Below are 25,790 nucleotides of genomic sequence, written 5' to 3'. Positions count from 1 at the left end.
ATATTACCTATGTAATATATTAGCTTATGTTTATATATATATGAGTTTTGTGTACGCGTAAAATACATGCGCGTTGACGTACACGCGCATGGGTACTCGTAATATGTTCGTAAATATCAGAACTCTGCCTTCTCCGCGCGATAAAATAGACGTGTGTCCTACGTACATTTCTACGAGTGCTTTAATTAATACTAGCGCAAAGATCAGTTAGGAATATAACAACAAACGGATGCAATAATTTTCGAAAATAAAATGAGTAATTCTTTCATTTATCGCGCTTTCGGCATTTATTTCTATTTCTAATAATTTTATTATTAAATTTCTTCCCGTTCGAAATTTTCTTACGCCGTCCGATTGTCAATTATATCCCCATTTCACTCTAGCAGAGTTCATCAACGGAACTGCATGAATTATATGTATGTACATGACTATTTTTTTCTATCGTTCGATCATGATGAATCCTCCGATGCGCATAAAAGGTTGTTGTGATACGCGAGAAAATACATAAGTACGGATTATATTCGAGCTGAACAAAATCATCTCGCAGAAATATTCCCGCATGCATTTATCGTAAAGGACCGTTTTAAATCTATGATCACGTATGTACATTTATATATATATATAAGAACTACCGTAGAAAAATACCGTTTCTCTCTTTCGTTTCTAGAACGCGAGCTGCGCTCGCAAGATTAGCACCTGGCGAAAGCGACGCTAATACTAGCTTACTAGTATCATCGCGATTTAATTTTTTGCTAGTTATCGATATCTAAATATCCATTAACCTTGCGCGAAAGTATCGCAAGAAACTAAAATAAATACGTTATAATCTTTATATGGGTATATATATAATATATATAATGTATGAATATATACCTATATGTAATATATACAAAATGTAAAAGAGATAAAAGACAAAGAAGAAGAATGGATAAAAACGTTTAAAAATCAAACATTACAAAGACAACAAATAAAATCTGCAATAAAAACTTTTTAAAAAAACGACGTCGAATAAAATTCAAATAAAAGTTTGATAAAAATATTGTAAACTTTTGTATTTTTTGGGATACTTTATACATTGGTATAATACTTAAATTGCATTGGACAGGACATTGCACGAATGCATCTGTTGTAGCCACGAAAACTCGTGCCATCTGTACTAAATAAATAAATACAATCAACTATATTCTTTACATGTCACTTGAAGAATAAATACCAAAGAAAGATCAGGAAGGAGCATACGATGAGAATCTGTGTGATTGTTACACTTGAAAGAAATTATCTATTCAACCAAATTATAAAAATTGCTGTAATTAGTATAACTCTATTATGTTGTTGTAATTATTGATAATCAGAAGTCGTCTACAAATAAAAACTATAGCTGTAACAGAGATATTCAAAGAGTAATCAATCGTACTATTTTATTAATTGCTTAAATTAAATCGTCCATGTAATATTGCCGATACTTATTCAAGCCGTTCCGATATACACTATAAAAACTAAAAATCTGTAGTACATATAATGTGAACTGTACCCATATTACTCTGTATTCCTACTAGCTTATATCGATGAAATTATGCTCATTTGACGCATTACTATATGAAAAAAATCTGGCAAAAAAACGTCGTTGTGCCCCTCAAAACAAGATATTAATCGTTAAAATTAATAATTATAAAGTATCTGTAATCTATTATAGAGCAATTTTTTGACATAAATAAAAATTTGTTGACATCTTGATCTGTATTGTAAGTACAATAAGAAAAAGATAATCTTATTTATACAACATTTATTCTAAAATTAAATATAGAGTGCAGAAAATAATTATTCTATTCATAATTAATCATGTAAATCGTATATTTGAATCAACAATTTAAAAAATAATGCAATATATCATGAATTTTAACATATAAAATTATTTTATGCTTACGTTATTGCAGAAGCTTGAAATAACAATGCCTAATAAATAGATAACCATATTAAAAATCAATTTTTGGGCTAATTAAAAAAACTCCTTTCTGATCTTCTTCGTTTCCTTGAAAAATTTTCTATTTTCCTTCTATCTATTTTTTTTATTTAATCTTGTCTACAAACTTTATAAATTCTTTTAGCGTGAAACATTTGAAAATGTAATTCACGTAATGAGCACGCAACGCGTGCGTATGCAACATAAATTCGAGTTTGCGCGAAAATTTACGAGCCGTTACACCCCGGGTAAAGTTTACATGGCACGAATATCCTTCTATTTCTATTGTGCCACGCCACATAACGAATTACTATATCAAAAGGCTCATTTGAAGACACATTCTTTGCATGTTAGATTGACACGCGTGGAAACGGACGGTAGTAAAAAATACAGTACGAGATACACAACGATGATTGCAAATATAAAAACTACTATTAACTGTTAAAACCCATACAGCACAGCTGTAAAAATGTCCACAGGACATCCTTTGTATCCAAAGTGTGCTGCATGGGAAGGACTAGATTCACGGATAGTCCGTGTGTTTCGCTCGAGCATTTTGCGTACCTCTATTACATCTCCTACACCTTTATTACATCTTCAGAACGGAGGTTAAATCTATCTTGTGAGAGTTTAGAACAATAGTGCTTTTTTCGTAGTAAGAAAAAAATTAAGCAAAGTTCGTCTGTATTTTCGAATTTACCGAACGTACGTAAAAGTATGTATAATTCAAATGAAAACTCATCTCCATTGCTATAACTTTGGTCACCTACTTAGACCTGTTTTCATAATATATGATGTAACACCAAAATATGAGATTATAATTTATAAAAATTAACTAATACACGCGCAATCTTTAATTTGTTTAACCACTATTTAAGCTTATTAAAGTATGTATTAATTATTTCGAAGTTATAGTTAACCTTAACTTTTGGTTAACCATATATTATGGAAAACGGACTTTAATATAGCCTAAGTACCGAGGAACGATCGTCGTGATGTTTATCGGCGAGGCGACATAATTTCGATCATAAGTCGCCGCTAATGCGCGAGGAATACATTATTCCGTGTACTTTTCAAACAAGGTGACGATTTCCTCCATTGAACAATTGTTTCGAAAATGTAAATCGTAACTTCATTCTCTCCTAACTCCTTCAGTTTAAGCGAACGCGCGCAGGCGCGTATTCTTCCTTTTACTCTGACGTCTCGACAAGTATCTCGCTTAGATCAACACTTTTCGAAAACGTGTTTCAAATAATGTAAACGTGACTTCTGTATAGAGCTGTAACAACAGCACTAAAACAATCCGATAAAAAAATATAATTATAATTGAAAAAGTCCAACAATACTATAGAATATTTTGCAGAAGTGCGAAACGCTGCATACTACGAGCCTGTAAAGCAAAACATGCATGCTCAGTGTATCGTAAATAGGCGACCAAAATGGTTTCGGAAAAAGCACACTCTCTCTCTCTCTCTCTCTCTCTCTCTCTCTCTCTCTCTCTCTCTCTCTCTCTCTTTCTCTCTCTTCTAAATTAAAGTACGTATACCTTCATCTTGCTCGCGTTACTTCTGAGTAAATTTAACTTTCAAATTCACTTTCGTTCCCGGGAAGAGACGTTGCGCGTACATTCACTTAGAAAGGAATTATCGTTATTGAGATTCAATCTCTAATCGTGCGATAATCAAATATCAGACGGCTACAAATTGCGATTCGATGCAATTTCTCATCTCTATTTACCTCTTATCTCGTTGGAGTAGCGATTATTTACTATAACAATCCGTCAAAGATACGCGCGAATTGTAATGCCTAATAATGTTAATAGGCTCTAAGAAACGAAATTAAACTAATCTAACCTTTAATAGAGCGTACGAAATATGATCAACGACTAGACGTCATTCTTCAACAAACGCACTAAAGGATTTAATTTACCTTCCTCCGAATTTTTGTACTGCTCCAGCAACTGCAAAACAATCAGTAAGTTTATTCATTAAATATTACCGACAGAATTTTGAGTTTTTAATTCAATTATCGATTAATTAGTCGTTAAATTAAAACGCTCACTTTACCTGTTTTATATTGTACAAATAACTTATGTGAGAAAATTAAAAAAAATGTAATATTACTATCCACTACACTTAGGTATCAATTGTGGGATTTATTTTGTCAGATGTTTTTTGCTTATCTCATACAAAAAATATAATTATTATAAAATTTTAAACAACGTTATAAAAACTATTATATTTTCTGATAGAAAACATTTTTTAATTCGTACTTATGATTCCGATTTTTGTTTATTTTACTTTTTATTTAAAAAATATAGTTCATAAAAACAAAATGATATGTCGTTATCGGTGACTTTTTCCATTTACCATTTAACAGTGCGATCATAATTTAAAATAATTTACTCATCAAACAAGGAAAATTCTTGAAACATTTCAAGGTTTTACAATGTTTCGCAATACACGTGAAAGATCGATTGCACGCGCGATGCAGAATTAACTTTGTTATTACACGTTAAAATTATGCATATTTATGCATGCATATATTAACATGTATATTAATACATTAAATGTGATTGCCGGTAATCGGCGCTATTACGCTAATATGACATCTCTCCAATTTACATGTGAAATCAACCGCAAAGAGATACAAGCACTATTCATAAAAAGAAAAACTTTTCTGAGACAAATTTCATATAGTCACAGATTTGTCTCAATTATGCATCCGTCCAAGTTGACGTTTGTATCAAATACGAAAATTGGGCACGTGACAGCGAATAATATCGATAATCGTTTACTTACCTCGTATGACATTTCACAAGACAATATCGCCATTGCCTCAGAATTCTGGTGGATAGCGGCCAATAGTGCCGGCAACGTGTACGGTATCAATTTGGGATCTCCGTAAAACGGGAACGGCAGAGTGCACAGCTGCTGGAGGACACTAGGACCCGCGCCAGCCGATTGAAGAACCAGCTGGAACAGATTTCAATGATAGACGTCATTATTTCTCATATATAATTTCATTTGTTCTAACTTTTCAGATAATTTTATTAAAGAAAGAAAGAAGTCAGCGATCACGGATTAGAATAGATTGTCAACACGCTATTGTGATCCGTTCTTTGTTATCCGCTCATAGATGTTGTCGTGAGTCTTGGTTGTATGAGTTACATCAATCTAAATATACATATCTCTCTTCGCGGGCGGAATCTTCCAGCCAAGTAGACGGAGATCAATATATACTGAACGAAGATTCTCTTCGTGTAATTGCAAATTACCCGCATCACACGTTCAACCGGAGTCTCTCAATTGCGACGCGGACAGTTAATTAAAGCGGTCGAGCGTAATTTTCTTAAGGACCGTGAGAACTTTGGTATACCCAGGTGTTACGGAAGCGAGAGAGTCTTTAGCGTAAAAAGATCACACCAGACATCTGCGTCTTCTAACAAGTGCCTCTACGAACAGGACGTCATATTCCTGCGCACCTGCATAAAACTCTTACAGGAAATGCCCACATTTTACGCATCCCTGTCTCCGCGGCGCCAAAGCAGCCCGTATTTGCGCCCGTGTGATTAAATGTCGGTCCGTTCGTTACGGTTGCCATAACTCCGTAACATAACGTAACGTAATGATCCGGGTAATGATTGATTCGCAATAAGATCAGTTATTTCGAGAAGAATATGAGTTCTCTTTATCGGTAAATAGATTTCATCGTGAAAACTGCCCCATAAAAATAGCCTCGTCAATCCTACGGAAAGTAACTCGGCGCGTTTCGCGAAATATAGCTTAAAGCAAGGTTTTGCTACTAATCTCAAAGTCTTGCTATCAAGGTTTTCGTATCAATCTCAAAGAGTTCTCAAGTTTTTCATATTGGTCAGCGAAAATGAAGAAGAATACAGAAATATACGTTGACCATATATACAAATAATATGTTAAGTCTTAATTCATAATTTCAGTCTATGCTTGAAGACTTGAATATTATTTTTAAATAATATTTGATAATCGAATATGAAATAATTAATATGCAATAGTTGAATTAAATTCGATCATGAAATGTATATCTGATATATAGTCTTAGCCAAAAGTATTAGCATAAACATATCTTTTTTCCTTTAACTATCTTTCTTTTAACTGTATTAATTTCTATTGAATAATCTCCAATGGCACAAAACATTGGTGTACTATTGGAAAGTAATGTAAAGGCAATATTACAAATGTTGGTCCAATATTAGAAAGTAGACGCTTCACCTTATTTAGCCATTCGCTTAAGTAGCAATATATTAGTTCAACATTGAGCCAATGTTGAACCAATCAATTTTTCATATTGGACATTAATTTGGAACCATTCTAATTTGGAACCAATATGACCAATATTGGCGTAAATTTCGTTAACTATTTATCTGAAGAATTTTTTTTGTTTACCTATAATTTATAATAATTTTACTTCTAATTAACCTGTTACAAGTAATTATGTTACTTAAATCTCAGTAGCTTCTATAAAGCAAAATGGTATTCCTTGCATAACAACTCCTTTCATCCATTTAATTGTATCCTGCGTGAAAAAGCAAGCAACTTTCTCAATACTGATTGGCAAAAAAAATAACGTATCACGATTAACAACGTGTAACAACACACACGTAAGCCAATAAGTTTAGTTAACCGAGTTTAAAATAAATAAGCGGAAAGCGGTAAAGCCTGCACCCTGTTACCGCAAAGAAATCCATTTCCCCAATTCAGTTACGATCGTCAACAAAAAACGGAGACGGACATGTTTATGATCGCAAACGGAGAAGGTGATACCATCGTGCCAGCCTGATGATAACCCTGGCTGCCGCTCGCAGATGCTCGTAGAAGCTTAAAAGCGTTCTCTCTATCCTTTTCTCTCTTTATTTTATACACACGCGCGCGCATAATCTCTCTCTCTCTCCCCCCCCCTTCCTCCCTTTCTCGCTTTTTTCTTCTCATCTTGCAAAAAACGATTTTTCCGAAACAGTTACTCTTAGAAAGTCAGCTCTCACTCTTAAGAATAGCAACCTGAAAAAAACGCTGAAAGACGAATACGCGACATCGACGATGCACTCAGCATTTGCATTCTGATTCACGCATTCCGTGAATGATGATGCACGCAGCAACTTCACAAAAAACGATAACAAATTATTAACACTTTTTTTATTAGAACATAACATGGATTGGGTTTATAGAATTTCAAATTCTGTTACACAATTAAAGTACGCAGAAATACTTTTTCAATTAAAAAATTTTTTTCATTATTGCATTAAATCGCAGTTTTATATGAGAAAAGCACTTGATGATTCAGATTATGACGTATTAACTATTTCGTTAACTATTTTAATAATTGCTGTGTAATAATCTCTACCAAGAAGAGATATATCATTTCTTCAATCAAACATATACATTTTATTCTAGAATCATAAACTATCGTCAACTTGACGACGATACATACTGGGAACATAACAATTCTAACATCTGCGGAAAACATCGGGTGAATTTATATATTCAATGTGACCAAAAAATTAATTATAAAGTAGGCAAAAAATACTTCCAAGTATTTCTTTATATCTTTATTCAGTTCATTCAGTTTATCTAATTAAAATTTTTTTGTAATTTTTTATAATAAATAATTTTAATAAAAAAAATGCAGTTTATGAAAAATTATTCCCCGATGGATATTTATTTATACTTTGTAATTTATGTGACGTATAAAGTCTATCTGCACTATCGTAATTGCATTTATTTAGGAAGTATAATCTCTTAATCAATAATAGTTCTGTAATTTATATTTTATATTTATATTTATATTAGTTATGTATATAATAAATTTGGAAAAAGATAGTCTTCAGATAAAGACACTCAGATATTCCTCTTTATAGTTTCCTTACTAAAGATTACAAACTTAAAACTTCATATATACGAGGTGTAAGTTCGAATTCGCGATTTGTTACTTACCTATTCGTCGCTCTCACTCGGAGCCACATGACATCCCAAAATTACAATGTATTATTAGATGTAAAAATATTTATTATAAATATATAATACATATATTTAAGTATCATAGAAATTTTACTATTCCTTAATCAAAATTAATTTAAAAAAATCTTTCCTCATTTTGCGACACTTAAGTTTCATATTATTAATAATTATCCTTATTTTATCCTTTCAAACAATTAATTTTGTTCTAAGAGATTCACTCAGTTTCTATGTCGCGATTATAAATGCTATGATTTTCCACACGGTTTTGTAAGCTGATGGACTAACATTGGGCGCGTGCACGCGCCCTGAAACGTCGCGCGCGCGGAACTGTACGCCGTAAATATATCTTAACGGCATTTGGCCGTATATTGATGGGAGGTCCGCTGAGTGTGTTGTGTCTAACAGCCTCTTCCTTCTTCTCACCAGTAACGCGCTATACGCCATTCAGTGGATGCATTTCTTGTCGAAACGTACCGGGTGACTCGAGATACTATAGGCGCCAATTCAACAATCACAACCGATTTGAGAAATTTAGAGCGATGCACTATATACAATCTACAAGGTTGTTTAGATAAATGTCTTTCTTCTTAATTTGATTAGGTCTTGCTTGTGTGATCAAATGTCATCAAAATTGAGAATATTACTTCATAAAATTAACGCCATTACTATTATTTAGAAAGTATATATAAATCGTTATTCTTTTTTATTTCTTTTTATAATGCTAAAAAGTCAGATTAGATCTTAAAATTACATTAGATTTTAAAATTACATTATTTAATAATCAAATTATACACATTAAGTGTAGTATTCAATATTAAGATTTACAACTCTAATCCCCATATAGCAAGCTTTTCTTCGACACTAAACGTATCTAATAATTCTTCTAATTTTTTACATTAATATATCTTTATTTTGTAATAACTCTCTATAGAAATTTAAATATTATAGTAATTTACAAACATAAATTTTATCCCTAAAAAACTTTTTAATTGTTTTTTAACATTGAAGATATTAACGTAACTTTCATTACTTGATGTATTTGTTCATTACAAAGGTACACAAATTTGTTAATAGATTAAAAATGATAGAAAACTGAAGTAATGATAAAAGTAATTAGTAACATTGTTACAAAAAAGCAATTATATTAATGTTAAAAATACATTATTTCGAATCATAAGGATCATTCATACTTGACCCAAAAATTTTGAAAAAACCCGAAAAATTTTTCTATTCCTGTGGTTTCTTCCATTGCTTCTGATACTTAAACCATGATACAGAAATAATATGAAAATGTCTGCCATTGGATGTATTTCAATTTTAAAGTCATGATTATTTTACAAATTCCTAAAAATTCATACGACCAACGTTGTATTTTTTGGCATAATAGAAGTTGCTGAAAAATCGCGGTCTTCTATTGCCTTGAATATCAAGCTATATTTGTCAATAATAATGATAAGAATAATGCTCTCAAAAATTAAAATTTTGATATCTTTTAAATAATATTAACGTTAGGTTGCCAAAAAAATTGTCTAAATTTTTTAATAAGTCTTTTGATCAAATACGAATTAAATTTGAACGCAGATAGTGAATTAAGACAAAAAATAATCAACAGAAAAAGAACATTTAGGTGAATAATTCTGTACAGTATGTAAAGTGTTCTACGGTAAAAGCGAACAAATTTTTCAACAAAATACACTCTCATCGAATCCAATGATATACATCCGCGAATAAAGACTTAAACATAGTTAACATCTACAAAGTAAATGAAATACTCTTAATGTGCCACAGCTTTGTCATGCGTGGAAAGAATAATATTTTACAATCTTAGAATTAATCTGCAGATTTTTTTATTTAATAGAAAACCAAAACAAAGATTATTTTTAAGATCAAGGAGGCGCTTTTACAATTTCTAGGATTATAGATTTAAAAATAAAAACAAAGCATCTGATCTCTTAGCTCGATAGCCAATTCGCTAACTTTACCAATGAACGCATGCCATTAACTTATCTCATTAGAAAGGCTCCTTCAAATTATAGAGAGTTTGATCACATAAATTGTCATATGAGAACGAGACATACCTGATTGTCCGGATTATTGAGAGCGAAGTATCCGAGCACGACAAACAATTCCGAAAGGATGTGAATACCGCTTGTATTCGGCATAGTTCCCTCTGACAAGGAATCGCGGGACAGTCGAGTTATCAGATGGCTCGCTATCAGCCGCCATTGCAAACTCGTACCCTCGGCGCCCAAAAAGCTCTGTAACAGAACATTTTCGTATGCAAAAGAAACCCGTTGCGTAAACTAATATTAATATTTTTTATAAATTCCTTTTGATCGGACAGAGCCGCTGGTAACGATACCATCAACTCACGCGTAAAGATGCTTAAGCAGCACTTAATAATATCGATACAATTAACGCTCTTCTTTCACTGCTGAATTACTGAAAGACGAATCCCCGAAACCCGCTGAAATCTAAGACTGGCATTAACAGGCTGGAACGTCGGCTTTATTTTCGTCGCGAGAAACGCAAAGAGAATAGATAATAACCGGTCGGTTTTTCGGCAAATGCACGCGGGGCTCATCTGGTAATCGACGGGCGCCCCCGTGGGACGGGGGCACGGTGCGCCTCCCGCGGGGCACACGATAGCCCTTATGGTTTTTGCGGGAGGCGAAGGGCGAGACGCGGCTGCCTCGATTCAATTCGCGGTCGGCTCGCTGCGAGAGAACTTCACGGGAGGCCTTTACGTCTTGACAGGGCCAAACCTCCTCCCCCCCCGCGATACATGATATCTCCATCACGCCCGGCGCCCCCCGACGATAAGCTGCATTGTTAGCGGCAACAAGCGGCATCGCTGTCATTTGGAGAGACGAGACTGCCAGGGGTGGCAGCCTGCGGTAATACCGAATCACCAAAGTCGTCACGAATTAAAAAGTAATGGTACTTTTATATAGCGATTTAATGGACTACTACAGCGTGGTTGTTACTTCAAGAAGCATCCAAAAGTGGGACGAACTAGTGCTGTGCGTGCACTAGCCGACATATTTTTATCACGTAATTGAATATTAAAATGCAACATCCGACGTCGATATTTGCATACTTGATATGAACTTCGTATTAGGCGAATTAAACAGCCGTATTTAGCGCGAATCAATTAGGAAAGTACTAAAATTGGCAAATGATAGACTGTGGATGATAGACAAGCCGCACAATTTCACGTTCGATAATGACGATGAAAATCAAAGGAATGATAATTCAGAAAGGTGCAATAATAGGGGCGCAAAACCGTAGCAATCCATTTAATCACTATAAACTCCATCGAGCCATTTGTTTAAACTTCACTTCCAACGCACGCTTGTCTTCAAAACAGTTTACATTTGTTTCAAAACAGCATTTCTTTACTTACGTTTTTACTTGTATATTCAATTCAATAACTATTTATATCAATTTCATTTCATAAAATTATAATTACAATACAGGCAAAGTTACAAATATATAAATGCGTTGAGAGTAATTCTTTGTAAATTGTGTGGTGATTCTTCAAACGCTGCAGCTGTTTGAAGAATCACTACACAGTTTATTTGTAAACTGCTCGATTTTCACGAAATTTGATCTATAAGGTTATTTGATAATTTTAAAAAATAAAACATTAAATACGAGTTTTTAATTGTAGAAGCATAAATATTAAGGAAATTAATTTGTTAACCAAATTTTTACAAACAACAGACGTAATTAAACTAGTTTTACAAATATTTCGATCCTGGATCGTGATTTTCTTCAGTGTAGCAAAGTTAAACGTAATACAATGGAGGAATTCTAAAATAGCAACTTCAATCTCTCCTCGTGCTACCCAACCGTTTATACCAAGGTGGGAATCAAAACGATTGAGTTAGTTTATAGTCAGTGTATAAGAAAGTCGCCAGCTAAACTTTAACCAACTATTACAAAAATAATATAATTTATATTGAGATGTAAACATTGTAATGCATTGTTGTATGTTATAAAACTATTTTAATTACATTTGTTATTTGATTAATTGACTTTTTTAATATGTACACTCTAATATCAGTGAAGGCAATCGCATTGACATTTAATGTTTTATTTTTAAATTGATTTATTCCTGGAGTTACAATTTCGTATTTTTATGATTTGATGTCTTAATTGAATCTAAGGTAAAAAAATAAAAAAATTAAAATAGTGTATCAAATACGGACAGAATTTCCAAAAGGTATAATTATCGTAAAATTTGGTTTTAGGAAATTTTTAATATTGTTAAATAACACTATTTTATTTTATTTAAAACCTTGCTATTCGAGTGGAATGGACGCCTATCTAAACGCCCATCGACTTACAGATTCTGATTATGAGTCCTACAACATAAATTCTCTTTCATTAGAGGTTACTGTCTTTCCATAGCAAGTTTTTTCATAGGTTACTTTATTAAAAAGAGCCGGTTTTCTCAGGATTAAAGAGTAATTAATGAATATGCACCAATTAATGTAAAAAAGTGCAGGGATGTTTTATTTATTACAAATTTCGAAATTGTAAAATCGTAAGACGAAATTACATACCTGTAGCGTCCGGAGATCGAGCTCCGCAATCGATCTGAGAAGCTTGAGGCCATAGCTGGCCAGAGTCCGCACGGCGGTCGTGAACGTCTGGCTGGGGGTGGGCGAGACACTCTTCTGATTCTGCGGCGCGTACGCGACCGCCGCGTAAAGAACGCCGATCGCGCTTGACGCCTCGGTCGTCGACAAAGTCGACAACAAGTGCGACTCGTTGCTCGTCTGCTCGACATTGCACGTGCCGCTTTCGCCGTGCACATTAACAGCGTCTTGATCGGCAGACCTCCTCAGATGGCTGCAGATACGCGCGAGAAGATCGTAAGACGATACCAGCAACGGCGACTCATGCTCCTGATCCAGAAAAAAATCCGTCTCAATCAGGGCCCGACTGTGGCGCGACACACGATCCACTAAGCCGCCGGCTACCAGATATCTGAAGCACAAAAAAATTTAGACACGTATTACTCTCGCCGACAAAACCGCTCTTTCTCAATATTTTTGGTACTCTTGGAGCACAGCCAATGAGAAGTTTTATATTAACTGATATATTCTCGACTGAAATTTACACATTTTCTATTCTTATTGCCTTTGATAATAGAAAAGAGGAAGGAAAAGTTTTTTCCTTTTTTTATTACCATTTCATTTCTTTATAAATCAAAATTACTAGTTTCTAATAGGTTACTAAATAATTACACTTTTGAAACAAGTACCATTATACTTTTTTCTCATAAATATTAATTTTAGATTGCTTAAAGCTAAACATTTTTTTAGGCACGTATAATAAACTTATAAATTTTTTATTGTAACAATGTATTTTGCTGATCCTGTCTCAAATTCAGATAAGTATAAAAAACAAAAAACGTTTCATATAATTGCATAATCGTCATATAATTGTATAATCATATTCCTAAATGTTAAAAGGGTACATCATAATTAAAAAAAATTTTTTTTCAGAGTTTTAAAATTTCTTGGGCAACATATCCATGCACTAGTGATCCAGTTGGATTAACTCAACAAAAAAAATAAGTTGAACTACGGAAGAGAATAGAAAATGTGTGAATTTCAATCGAGAATATATCAGTTGATATGGAACTTCGCATTCCTAACAATGATTAGATATAGAATAGAATTATTGTAAAAGAGTTTTATTTTCGAAGATCTTTTAGAAAGAAACCACTATTTTAGTAACACGTAGTAGTCAAAGGGGTAAAAGAATAAAGCTCAAATTGCTCACGCTGATAAAATTTAAATTATATTTATAACGTTAGAATATTCACAAAATATTTTTTTTTTTAACCTTAACACATAAAATGTTTCGATTCGGGGGAGGCAGAAAAAGAAAGGCAGTGAAAACACATACTATGATAAAAGTTTTTAAGTACATTGTTGCAATGGTGGAAATAATATAAACGCGTCTCGGTACGCAAAAGTACAGGAACACCTGTTTTAAACGAAGAAACGAACAATCCAATATGCAAACGAGCCGTCGACCTCTCGGACTGACGAAGGATCTCACTTCAGTACTTTTGGCAATCGACACTCATCGATCATATGGCAGTGAAGTGCACATGAACGCCAGAGAGGGGAGATGGAACCGGATAAAAAAAAACAATGTATTGCTTACAGGACAGCATGTGCGACGGCGTAACACGAGAGGATTATAACATCAGTGCGTAATTCTGAGAGAAAGAGAGAGGAGAAAGGGGGTGAAGGGGCAACCAGAATGCGAGAAGAGCGGTGTAGTAGGAAGGGAAAGCGGGGGGGGGGGGCTGGGGGGTTGCGATCGGCGGCGCACGCGATGCTCATTCTATCGGGTTGTTGTATGTATACGTTTTTCTTTCTCTCGTAGGCAGCATCCCCTTCCGCGGCCGCACAAGCCCGAGGGGGTGCGTGCCTGTCAGCGCATATTATCGCCGCCCCCTTCGACCCTCCACGGCAGAACACACACAAACTCGAGGCCCGCGCGTCAATGAGTATTGAAATATATAATACACAGTATAAGAGAGAGAGGGAAAGAAAGAGAGAGAGAGAGAGAGAGAGGGGAAAAGGAGGGGAGAAAAGAGAGAGGGTGTGCCGCCCTTCGGTACGCGTTCGCGGAAGGCCAACTGTCGCATCTAATCATAACTAACTGCGAGCTAATCCCGCCGCGCTACCTTCACCGATTATAGCGCAAAAAGGGCTGCCGATATCGTGCTATATTTTCCGAAACATATTCAACGATATATGATAACGATATGTGATGACATTCCCGTCCCGAAAGCAATGCAGGTTAAAAGACGTGAAATTCCAGAAGTTGAAGTTTTGACGGCTTATTCGACGAGATAGAAAACTGGTTCCGGTTTAATAAATCGCGTCGCCGTCCTCCTCAATAAACCCGACGGACGGCGACGCTCCCTTAAGCCTGTCGAAGCTAGAGATACGACAATAGGTGAAGTCGTTGCGATGCAGACGTGTGCGGCGTCCCGAGGCTCCCGAGTAAATTCGCTAATAAAATGCAGCGAAATGATCCGCGCCGCGCAGCGGATCAGAATTGCTCGACACGCTGGTCGTCGGTTCGCACGATTACACGCCGAGAACCCCCGGCGCACCCTTAATCTGCAACAACACGGGACGACAGTTGGGGACGACAAGGGGAACCGCGTCTTCGAATGCAATAATTTTGCAACGTTGAGCTGAGTGCCCAACCTCTCTCCTTTCTCCCCGTTCACCCGCTTCCGTTTCGCTTTACGGTTAACGCGGGATTACATCCGTGAAAGTCATTGCACTGGATCGCTTAATCCTTTAATCTATAGTAAAGATAAAAATCCTTCCGATCCTTTCGAGTAATGCTGTTCACCATTTGTGGCTCGAAACATTGAATCATACTTTCATAATCGTGTAATCATGACGGAAGACTGCGCCAGCTGGTCGAATTGGTGTAATGGTTCTTCCTTGACGTAACGAGGAGACTCATCGTTTTACCTAACCATCGCTTTCCAAAATTTTAACGTAAAGTTTTACTGTAATTAAATCTCAAATGAAGAACACATTACATGGTCCATTTAATATTAATTAAAAAAAAATGTTTTTTCTTCATTCGCAAACGATGTTTTAAATCAACAAGATCCAGAATCGATTCGATTTTTTTTAAATATATAGTCAAAGGTAAAACTTATATTTAATTTCAAGGAATGTTATCAAAACTATAAAATATGTAGAAAAAGTTTTATACAAAACTTTTATGGTTTCTTTAATGTATATTATAATTGTATATTAATTAAAATTTAAAAAATCAAATATTTTTAACAATATATGTATACTTCCATAGCTTTAAAGAATTGTTTCACTCCTTACATCATAAATTAAGCGAATATAAAATTTAATTTAATTAATATTAAGGCAAATCGATTTTAGACAGTTATAATCAGTTCCTTGTAAGTATTACAATATAAGAAACTTTTTCATCAATTTAACACTTCTGTCAATCTCTACTACACTGAAAAAAATCATCTTGCAATTTCAACAAGAATTATGTATGTAAAAATTAGCTGTGGTAGATAAATGATTAGCAAATACTATGATATTTATATGTATTGCACTTATTCAATCTAATTGATAGAAGCAGAATCTACAAATTCTATACATGACAGCAAAAATTTTAGATGCAAAAATTAGCGATACATTTTAGTTGTGGAATCAAGAAATCTGTCTATATCAGCAAAAAAATTTTTTGGGTGTATAATTCAAAGTAGTTTATATCCTTTCAAGAACAAAATGCAATATTAAGTTTTGCTATTAGTTATCAATTAACGATTCAGTCAAACGAAAGCCGATTGAATCACCTATATACATACATATATTCCTCAATCTGTCACTTAGTATACCGCATGCGTACCGGGGGTACCGAAGCGATTCGCGCCAACCAGGAAGATCCCATGTCCCGATCTTCACGCACGTCCGCATCGGGGGATGTGTCGTCCCGCCGGCCCGAGATTGCGATCTATCATTGAATGTTTGCGGGGGGGAGAAAGTTTCGAGGCAAATATATCGAATTTATTTATTATCCCCTCGTCCCGCCCCTGCACGCGAAGGATGACTGGAGGGGAAGAAAGGAGGGAGGAGGAAAGAGGGTGGTGGCGAACGCAGTATATACCGCTACCCCGGAGGCCGCCATTAGCTAACCATATGATTATTTCATAGCGAACTCGCGAGGGTGCATATCTTTGCGCTTCCAGCCCGCACCCCCGACGACCCATGAACTGACGGTGGCTTACACGATTTGCGCGCTGCACCGCGCGAGTGCACTTACGGGCGGGAAAAAGGTTCTCCAGGGGTAAGCTTACCCCTTGAGGAGGAGGGTAATCGAACGGATGGCTCATAATTTGTATGTCGTGTCCGAATTACCAAAGAACGCGGAAATATATACGTCTATTCAATTTTCTGATGTCACGCGGTAATTCAACTTTTCAAGAGAACAATCACAAATATCTCTCATATACACGTAATATGAAAACAAGACAGAAATGGTCTTGATCATAAGTCGCACTTTCAAAAGTACAACGTTACCGTTAATATTTATTGTGGATTCATTAAGGTACATATTTTTAGCAATATAGGAGAATATTTGTTCTTCAAAATAATACATGTATTTAGAACGATATTGGTACGCGCGATGCGTATGGGTGACTAAAAAATGCGTGACTTTGACAAACGTGGCGGAATAAAAATAAGTGAAAACAATTTTTCTGTAAATCCGAACGAGTACCGCAATAGTATCTAATAGCTGAAAATCACCGCAAATTTTTCGTAAACGCGCGCGAATCAGCCGAATAACACTTGGAAATTAATGCTGCAAATCAATCAAAAATATAATTTCTGACGTACATACAGTTGGACACTGTGATGCAAATATTCTTTAACATACAATAAAAAAAAAGATAATTTACAATTGTACTATTCATTATGTAACTAACTATCAATGGCATACTAGTTTTCCCCCCCAAAAATATTCGCTTGTATCTTTGAAACCTCTTGAATAACAAAAAAAAATTGGTATGTGACCTAAAAAAAAACTTTTGTGTTCTTAACACATACATAAGTTTCACCAAAATAACTCCCCCTCTTATTTTTAAAATTTTTAGAAAAAAAGGAACATTTTTCCTAAACTTTGACACATTTGCAAACTAGCAATAAACTGTTTCCAACATATAAAGATTTCATTTTAAATTAATATAAGAAAACATCCCGTAAAATCTTTTATATTACTTAAGAATTATCTTGCGCTGTAAAACAAATCACATATCAAATTCCGAACTACTCAGTGGATGATAATTTTGGGACTCACTATTAAAGGTGTATATTTATACACATAAAAATAAAAGTTACAAATACAATTATTCTTCTTTATATTTAGTAATTAAACAATTGTAAAAGTAAATTTACAATTCAAGTTATTATAAAATATTTATTTATGTAATAATAATTCGCTAACAAATGACGTACAATTGATCTCAAGCTACATATACACACGTAAAAATGCAAATGTAATATGTTTTTGATATTACTATTAAGTTATATAATATTACAAAAATTTGAATTTAACATAAAAATGACAAAATACATTACTGTACTTATATTTTTCCATTTAATATATATTTACACAATTAGAAGTAAAAGTGCAAATTTTTGTAAAAATGCACAATTTTATATATGTATGTATTTCTATAAATTGTCTGTTTATTCATATTGTTTATGTAATTTTACATACTCTTATAAGGCATAAAAAATAAAATATAAACGTAAGTATAAGATTTCGAAATATTTAAAATAATTGTTGACCTAACATAATTGCTATAAACTTCATTTCAATGTACCTAAATTTAATGTAAACTGTATTTGAAAATTGTTCGTCGAAGGAATAGCGTTCACAGTAAGAATAACAGAATCCCAGGTCCAATGTACTCGTGGAAATATTCCTCTTCGACGCCGGACAAACGCGCCTGGCAGAAGTGCCATTTCGCTATTTCGACAATAGGGTATGTTTGCGCAACGAAATGGCAGAAGTGTGTAAATGACAGTCGCGTATCATTGAGTCGGAAAAAAAGGGCGCTGCGGGGTGTAGTGGACGGCCATTCGGTCGCCAATCTTGCGACCGGTATTTTCGATTCTCCATTATCGATCGTACGCGTCAAAATAGATACATCTTTTCTAATTTAACGTAAAAAAAAAAAGATTGGACCAGAAGCGGCAAAAGGATTGAAAAACGTGTACAGAAAATTGCGAAAGCTATTTGCTACAATAACAACGGCAAAATTAAGTCTAAATTAAACAAATCGTGGTTCAATCTTTTTTCAATCGTATAGAAAAAGATAGTGTTGGCAGCATACTTTTGTGCTGTCACCTTAAAGTGTTAAAAACTTAAAACACCATCGTGCGCGCGTCGAGTTTCAACAAGTTTATATTAAATGCCAATAAGGGACGCCGGCACGCAAAATAAAGCTTGAAACAAGGTCAAATGGATGGTCTTCGTCGAATTGGTAATGTATTATAATCCCGAGCTCTGACATCCAGCAACTCAGGATATTGCTACTCCGGATTCGTTGATGCGTAATGCATTCGCGCTGGGATTTCGGTAGCGCGGGAGGGGATGAAGCGCACTACGGTACTCCGTACATACAGCCAGAGTCTAGGGGGTGAGCGTAAGGGTGAAGAGTGCTAACTCTATGCGACTTAGCCGAGCATAGCGACGATGTCGAGCGTACTGTAAATCCGCTCAAACGATGCGCGAATAAGTGCGAATAAAAGTAAATACGAGAATTCCAGAATTAAATTCTCCACATTTCAACGAAGATAAACCAACGATTACACAGACTACTTGAAAATACTTTCGAAATTATAGAAATTAAACGACGAAATTATAAAAAGAAATTTAGATAAAATCTCAAAATAGTTAGATATAAAATAAAGACGTAAAAGTGCAACAAGAGAAACAAAACTAAAATAAATTGACAAATTGACAAATTTAATTACAATGAAAAGCATCTTGTTTTTCATATTGTATTAAAACATCACTGCGCGTTGCACTGAATTTTGAAAAGGTACTAATTTTTTTCTCTTTTTTTTTTCAGTACTGATATAATGTTGACATTTCTATTTGATTCCTGAAAAAACTTTATGACTGTTTAAAATTGCTAAAAATGTCGCGCCGATATCCATTATTAGCAGCAGTGTAAAATCCGCGCATCGGTTTCCTGTAAACCTGAATTTTTTAATAACCGATTGCAGCTCTGTTGACTGGAGACCATTTACTGATATTCAATATGTTATGAACATGCCAGCGAAATGTATTCGCGCTGCGCTTCGCCGAAGTACCCCGTTTGCGCGTATTTATACGTGGAGTAGAATTTCTAAAAATAATTTATGTTTACCTACAGAAATTCAATATTCCCGAGGAGAAGATACGTACGCTATGGCGTACAAAATGACAGCCCGCGGTCGCATCTAGTATATTTACATAAAAATACGCTTTTATACAAGGATGTATATCGACTGTGCTCGATAAGAGACGAAGTAAAGGCAAAATATCTCTCAAATAAACCTAGCATACTCAATCAATTTAGTTATCAATCTACTAGTGCAAAAACTTGAACAGAAAACATAAACAATTGAATAATTAGCTTATTAATACGTATATAATTATCGTATTAATGTAATTAAATTAATCAATGTAAGCCAAAAAAATTACAAGATTCTCTCTCAATCTGACAATATTTACGATTTTTAAATTATTTTCAGTCATTGAAAAAAAATCAAAATATGAAAAAATATTTAACACGCAATGATGAATAATAGATCAAATGAATAAATGATCGAATCGTGGCCAAGGTTCTTTTGGACAAAAAAATATCGCGTGCAATGTTGGATTTTTTTACATCTTTAACGACGTACAATATATTATTTTTTCTGGATACTTTACGGATACACTGGCAGAGCGAAAGCTTCTAGGGTAGTATTACTTTTGTGAATACAATGTATCCCGCCATGTCAGAGTCAACACCGGATTTCTTCTGGCGTTGTTTAAAGCTAGCCCTATGTCGGGTGAGTGCGCGGAGGATAATAGACAACGTTGAAGCTCGCCACTTAGCAGAATGGGAACAAGAACAGCCGCTCTACCTATTTCTACTTGCGCCCCTATCTCGGCCTGATCAAATACTCGGCTCCAATCCCGCGGTTCCCATTACTATTACCACTCTTGTCATCGCTGTCGTTGACAGCACTATTATTATTGAAGATCCCTTTCCTCACTTCGGAATTGTAAGGAGCTGGAAGTTCGCAAGCTTAAAAATTAATAAAATTAGAAAACTGCCATCCTCTCCAACGAATATAACAATTTCCTTTGGACATTGTTTGTCTCTAAAAATTATCTTATAGAAATTATAATTTATTTTGATTCTAAAATATATAACAACTTTTCTGGATTAATTTATTAAGCCGTAATGATATTACGGGTTGTCGGTTGACAATTCTATTTTAGGCAATCACGATGCAATGAGCTCCAGTTAAAATTATATTAATCCGTCATCTATTTGCCCGTCTTTCAATCATCAACTAGAAACTGTAACTGACAATTAGCAGTTTGGCTATAGGCTTAAGGAATGCGTGTTTCGGAAAAGAGTACGCGTCACGAGCAAAAGGCTTCGGAAATGAATCACTGACCAGCAGCCGGCAATGCCAGCTGATACTTTAAATACATCTGCTGTCTATTTGAGGCTAAACCGCCAAACTAGTATTTACCTTAAATTTATGACGCGACAAGGTCCGGAACAGTTAACTTTTAAACATGACAACAAATCGTCTTGACAAGATATAAAATGGATCATCAAGTATTAACGTAAGTCTCCTAATGCCCGTATCACATTAGCGGTTCACGATTATAATTGTGATTACGATTGCGTTTGCGCTTGCAATTCCTCCTCGGGCAACCAGAAAGCAATGACTCGCGTCTACCACTTCTACTGGCTAATCGTCCATTTTCTTAAATTGCAACCACAATCATGACTGATGGTAGCCAATCATAAAATATAACATCACATGATGCTTGGAAGTATTAGATTAGAGCAAATATATAAAATGTTATTAAAACATTTTGCTAAAAAGATAAATTACCTTTGATGTTTTAATTTTAAAATCCAAACCATATTATATAGTTGTTCAGAAAAGATAATGAATGTGAGCAGCAGCCGCAATTGTTAATCGCAAGTGTCATTGGCACGGGCGTATCCGACAAGAGAAAAAAGGGTTTAAACTCCTCCATTTTATTTCTTCTAGCTAAATTTTATTTTTTTTTTTCATTTTTAATTATAAAATACAGCTTTAACCTAAGTAAATTTTTTGTTCACACATATATCTCCCTTTCCACGTTATAATTATGTATTAATTATGTAAATGTAAACAAAAAGCGTCAAATATGCTAAAATTATAAAATAAAATTATTTGTCTTGGTAATAAATGTAATAGATTTTTTTAATACGGCAGATAATAATGGGATATGACTATAAATGGTGCATTTGTTCTAAAGCAAGATTTGGGAAGCTAAATTTGCAGCAATTTCGAAATACGCGGCTAAAATCTAATCCTGTTTAAAAAAAAGTACAGACTGCTAATACAAAATCAGTGGGAAATACTATTCTCTTTGTATAGAAACATTCGCGTTGCAAAAAAAGCGCGCGCTTCAATTTTTACCGTCATTAAAATTGTATACTCGTGCACGCGCTTTTAAAATAAAACAGGCGCGTGCATTATGCAATCGATCCGATAATTAATAATAATTGAAAAGTGAGAAAGACTTATCGTTTGCGCGCATGTAACGTTTACAAGATAAAATACACTGTCATCATAATTAATTCGGCTGGCGTGCATTGTCGGTAATAATTTAAATCATTATTTATATGCGCGAACGATATCACCTGCCGTTCGCGGATTTGATGTAATATTTAGCTGGCTATTTGCATGTCTGAATTCCAACATAAAAAAAGTTAATGAAATACCGTGTACGTGTTTGTTGCGCGTTGAATATACATATTTTTGTGAAAGAAACAGTTCTCTTATATTCAAAATTATTGTTAAAGATTCATCGAGGAAGTGATTTCTCACTTCGATGATACGAAAAATGTATAATCACATCAAACTCGCGAAAAAAAATTGAATATTACATATGTAGAAAATTTTTTTTAACCACAATTTCCATATTTAAAAACAATCTTTTTCGTTTAAACGTTTAAAAACGTTTCTTTCTTAAAAATGAACGAGATTGACCTCCCTTAATTTCTATTTACGCGAGCTGCAAACCAAAATTTACGTATAAAGTTTAGTCGAAGTTACCGAAGCATAAAGAACTACGCGTGTTCTATTTGTGTTTTACAGCGACTATAATTTGTAATGAAGAAAAATCATTCCCTCCTTTAATCACTTGATTTGGAAAAAGAAGTGTTTTCCGCCTTTACGAAAACTTCACTCTTCTCTTCTCATCACCGAATTTCCAATACGATTTCAAAGTTTGTACGTGTAATTTTTCAACACCCTGTGTACGAATACGCTAAACCGATTCGCGGTGTATCGACCAATCCTGCAAGCAACACGTAGAAAAAAGGAACGCAACGAAAATACGAAGAATAGCAAACGACTGGGCGTGTTGCGCGTAGGCCGCCGATAGCAGAGAGAGAGAGAGAGAGAGAGAGAGAGAGAGAGAGAGAGAGAGAGAGAGAGAGAGGGGGGGGGGAGGGACGGAGGGATGAGTCGAGTCTGTACGAAAGAGGGTTGGGAGAATACGGAGGGAAAGGGGGTATATACCATCCAAGGGTGAATTTGGACGAGGAGAAACAGAGAGGGAGCGAGGAAGAGGGACCGAGAGACGAAGGGGAGGAGAACAGTCCATTAGCAGATTACGTACCCAGCCCGCCTCGCTCATTCACCCCCGCGATGTTTTTTCTTCTTCTCCCCCTTTCTTCCGCGACCGCTGATGATCTTGCCGGTCTACTGCCGAGCCCACCCTCGGCGCTTTCAGGCTCGTCCAAAGCCGCCCTCGCCGACGACGACGACGACGACGACGAACGTGGCAGGTGCCCGCGCGCGACTCTGGCATCCGTTTGGACCGCCGCCAGGGACGTTATCGAGTTTTTTAGTCGACAACACGCCGATTTCGTCGATCGACCTAAAGCTACCTTTCTCCAAACTCGATCCCTCAGCGAGAAACCTCGCGGATGTACACTACGATCGCGATTTCGAGAACGCGTTCTTCTCTCCCGCGATTTCACCCGATCGGTCGGATTCTTTGGACGATGAAGCCGATTAACGGTGCGCATTGCAATTTCTCGGATAAATTCCGAGTCAAAATTTTAATACTACTTGAATACTATTTTAAAGATAGTTTACACTTATTTAAATACTTTATAAACTAGGAAAAATCTACTTTAATGATATTAACCTTTTCAAACTTCTAATTCTATAGATTTCATTTTAATGTTACCTTGAAGCTACACAGAAAGAATAATTTTGCAAAGGTATCTAAAAATTTAGCTATATATATAGATACAGATCTGAAAATAATTTCATTGGATCTTCAAAATAATTATGTAAGAATAAATTATATTAATATAATTAAACCTGGCTTGATATTTTAACTCTTGCCAAATTATAAAATTCAAGATTTAAGGTTGCGAAAATTTTAACTCAGGAAGCTATTAGAGAGAAGAAGAAAACGTAATATGGTGTGGATCGTACGTGTTATTGGAGGTACTTACACAGGACTATCCTAACGAGTACAAAAATCTATTACACGGAATCCTGCCGGACATTAACGTTTGTTGCTGTTTTCTACCCGCAATCGCGCGCCGCGTTAGGGTCGCGCACCGAATCTATTTACGTGAAATCGATAAGACAGTGTGAAAGACAGAGAGAGGAGACCACACGGGATGAGAGAAAGAAACTCACGCCGAAAATGCTCGCGAGAAAATATCGGTATGGTGTGCGCTTATACGTTCGCAAGAGTGCCAAACCTTTAACGTTGGCGGATACAAGAAAAAAGAGAAAGAGAGAGAGAAAGAAAGAAAGAGAGAAAGGGGACGGGAAAGAGAGGGAGAAACAGAGGGAGGGGGGAGGGAGGAAGGATGCTCTTTAGGACGGTGAAACTAAATTATCAGATCAAACAGCAGCGCCGTTATATTAATAAAATAGATTTCGCCCGCCACTCTTCAAAGGGGAAGAGAACCGGCGCGCCGTCGTTTCGCGTCTAACCTCGTTTCGCGCAACTCCCGATTTAATCAGGTTGCACGACTAAAACGTAGCCTTTTCATTTTCGTAATAAACCCTACCTACCTACCTACCTACCTACCTACCTACCTACCTACCTACCTACCCACCTACCTACCTACCTACCTATCTACCTATCTCGCTACTTCGTACGCAAACGAGGAAGCAAGCAGGAGAAGAAGCCGCCGTGAACCTTATTACGTTAAGTAAATGCGCGAGCCGCCGTTCGCCTAGACAGAGCATTAATTAATGCGTCATTTTGATGTTGTCCGTTGCTTGACGATTATGTCGTCGCAAATCATTTTTAAGATAATCATGGGACCAATCATTTGCCTGATACAAAGAGGGGGATTAAATGACAAAGGAAGAAAAAGAACGAGAGAAAGTATTGTGTTAAAAACATAATGGCAAAATAGAGTTTATTGATTCAGATAGTCATATTTCGAATTCGAAAGATCAAGAGTACACATTAATTGTTATTAATAGAATTTTAAGAACTTTTAAATAACACAGATAAAGGCAATATTGTTTCACTATTTCTTCTTAATTTTGGTTCCGGAAAATTTTCTCAACATCTGGCCTTTACACTTCTGAATCACATTATACGATCATTTTCTCGTCTATGTCAAAGTGATAGACGTAAGAGCGCTACTGCGATAGAAAATATGCGTCATTTTTACGCACGATTAAGGATATAGTCCTTTAATTCTTTACGACAATACATGGGGGACACAGGAAAATCCGCGACGGGCTAAGGAAAATTTAGGCCCGTGGACGTCGACAAGCTGATCGAAAGCCCATTTAATCCTCGTACCGCGAAGAGAAACAAAAAGCGAGATCGCACCGAGTTCCTGCTACATCCGTTTCAATTAAGCAGTGCAAACTGTGATTTATCTCGGACGGGTGCAGGAAAGATAAGTGGTTTAAGAAGCATAACGCTTTTCAAATCGACATACTTCTGTTGTACTTCTACAAGTCTTTCTCTTGTAT

The 25,790-nt window shown here is 35.4% G+C and overlaps 1 protein-coding gene across 2 annotated transcripts in view; it reads right to left on the bottom strand.

Moving 5' to 3' along the window:
• Positions 1-1,037: 1,037 nt before the first annotated feature.
• Positions 1,038-25,790, bottom strand: part of LOC105838379 (S phase cyclin A-associated protein in the endoplasmic reticulum) — a 65,399-nt gene continuing 40,646 nt past the window's right edge. For both annotated transcript variants that reach the window (XM_012683899.3, XM_012683900.3), the window contains exons 12-15: positions 12,522-12,948; positions 10,029-10,208; positions 4,762-4,935; positions 1,038-3,920 (exon numbers count right to left, since the gene is read on the bottom strand). In XM_012683899.3, the coding sequence (XP_012539353.1) occupies positions 3,846-3,920; positions 4,762-4,935; positions 10,029-10,208; positions 12,522-12,948 (856 nt within the window). In that variant the 3' untranslated portion in view covers positions 1,038-3,845. The remainder of the gene's footprint in view (positions 3,921-4,761; positions 4,936-10,028; positions 10,209-12,521; positions 12,949-25,790) is intronic.

Source organism: Monomorium pharaonis, chromosome 3 (assembly GCF_013373865.1).
Source record: "Monomorium pharaonis isolate MP-MQ-018 chromosome 3, ASM1337386v2, whole genome shotgun sequence".
Classification (NCBI taxonomy): domain Eukaryota; kingdom Metazoa; phylum Arthropoda; class Insecta; order Hymenoptera; family Formicidae; genus Monomorium; species Monomorium pharaonis.
The sequence above is the reverse complement of the archived record's forward strand: the minus strand, read 5'-3'. Positions and strand labels throughout refer to the sequence as shown.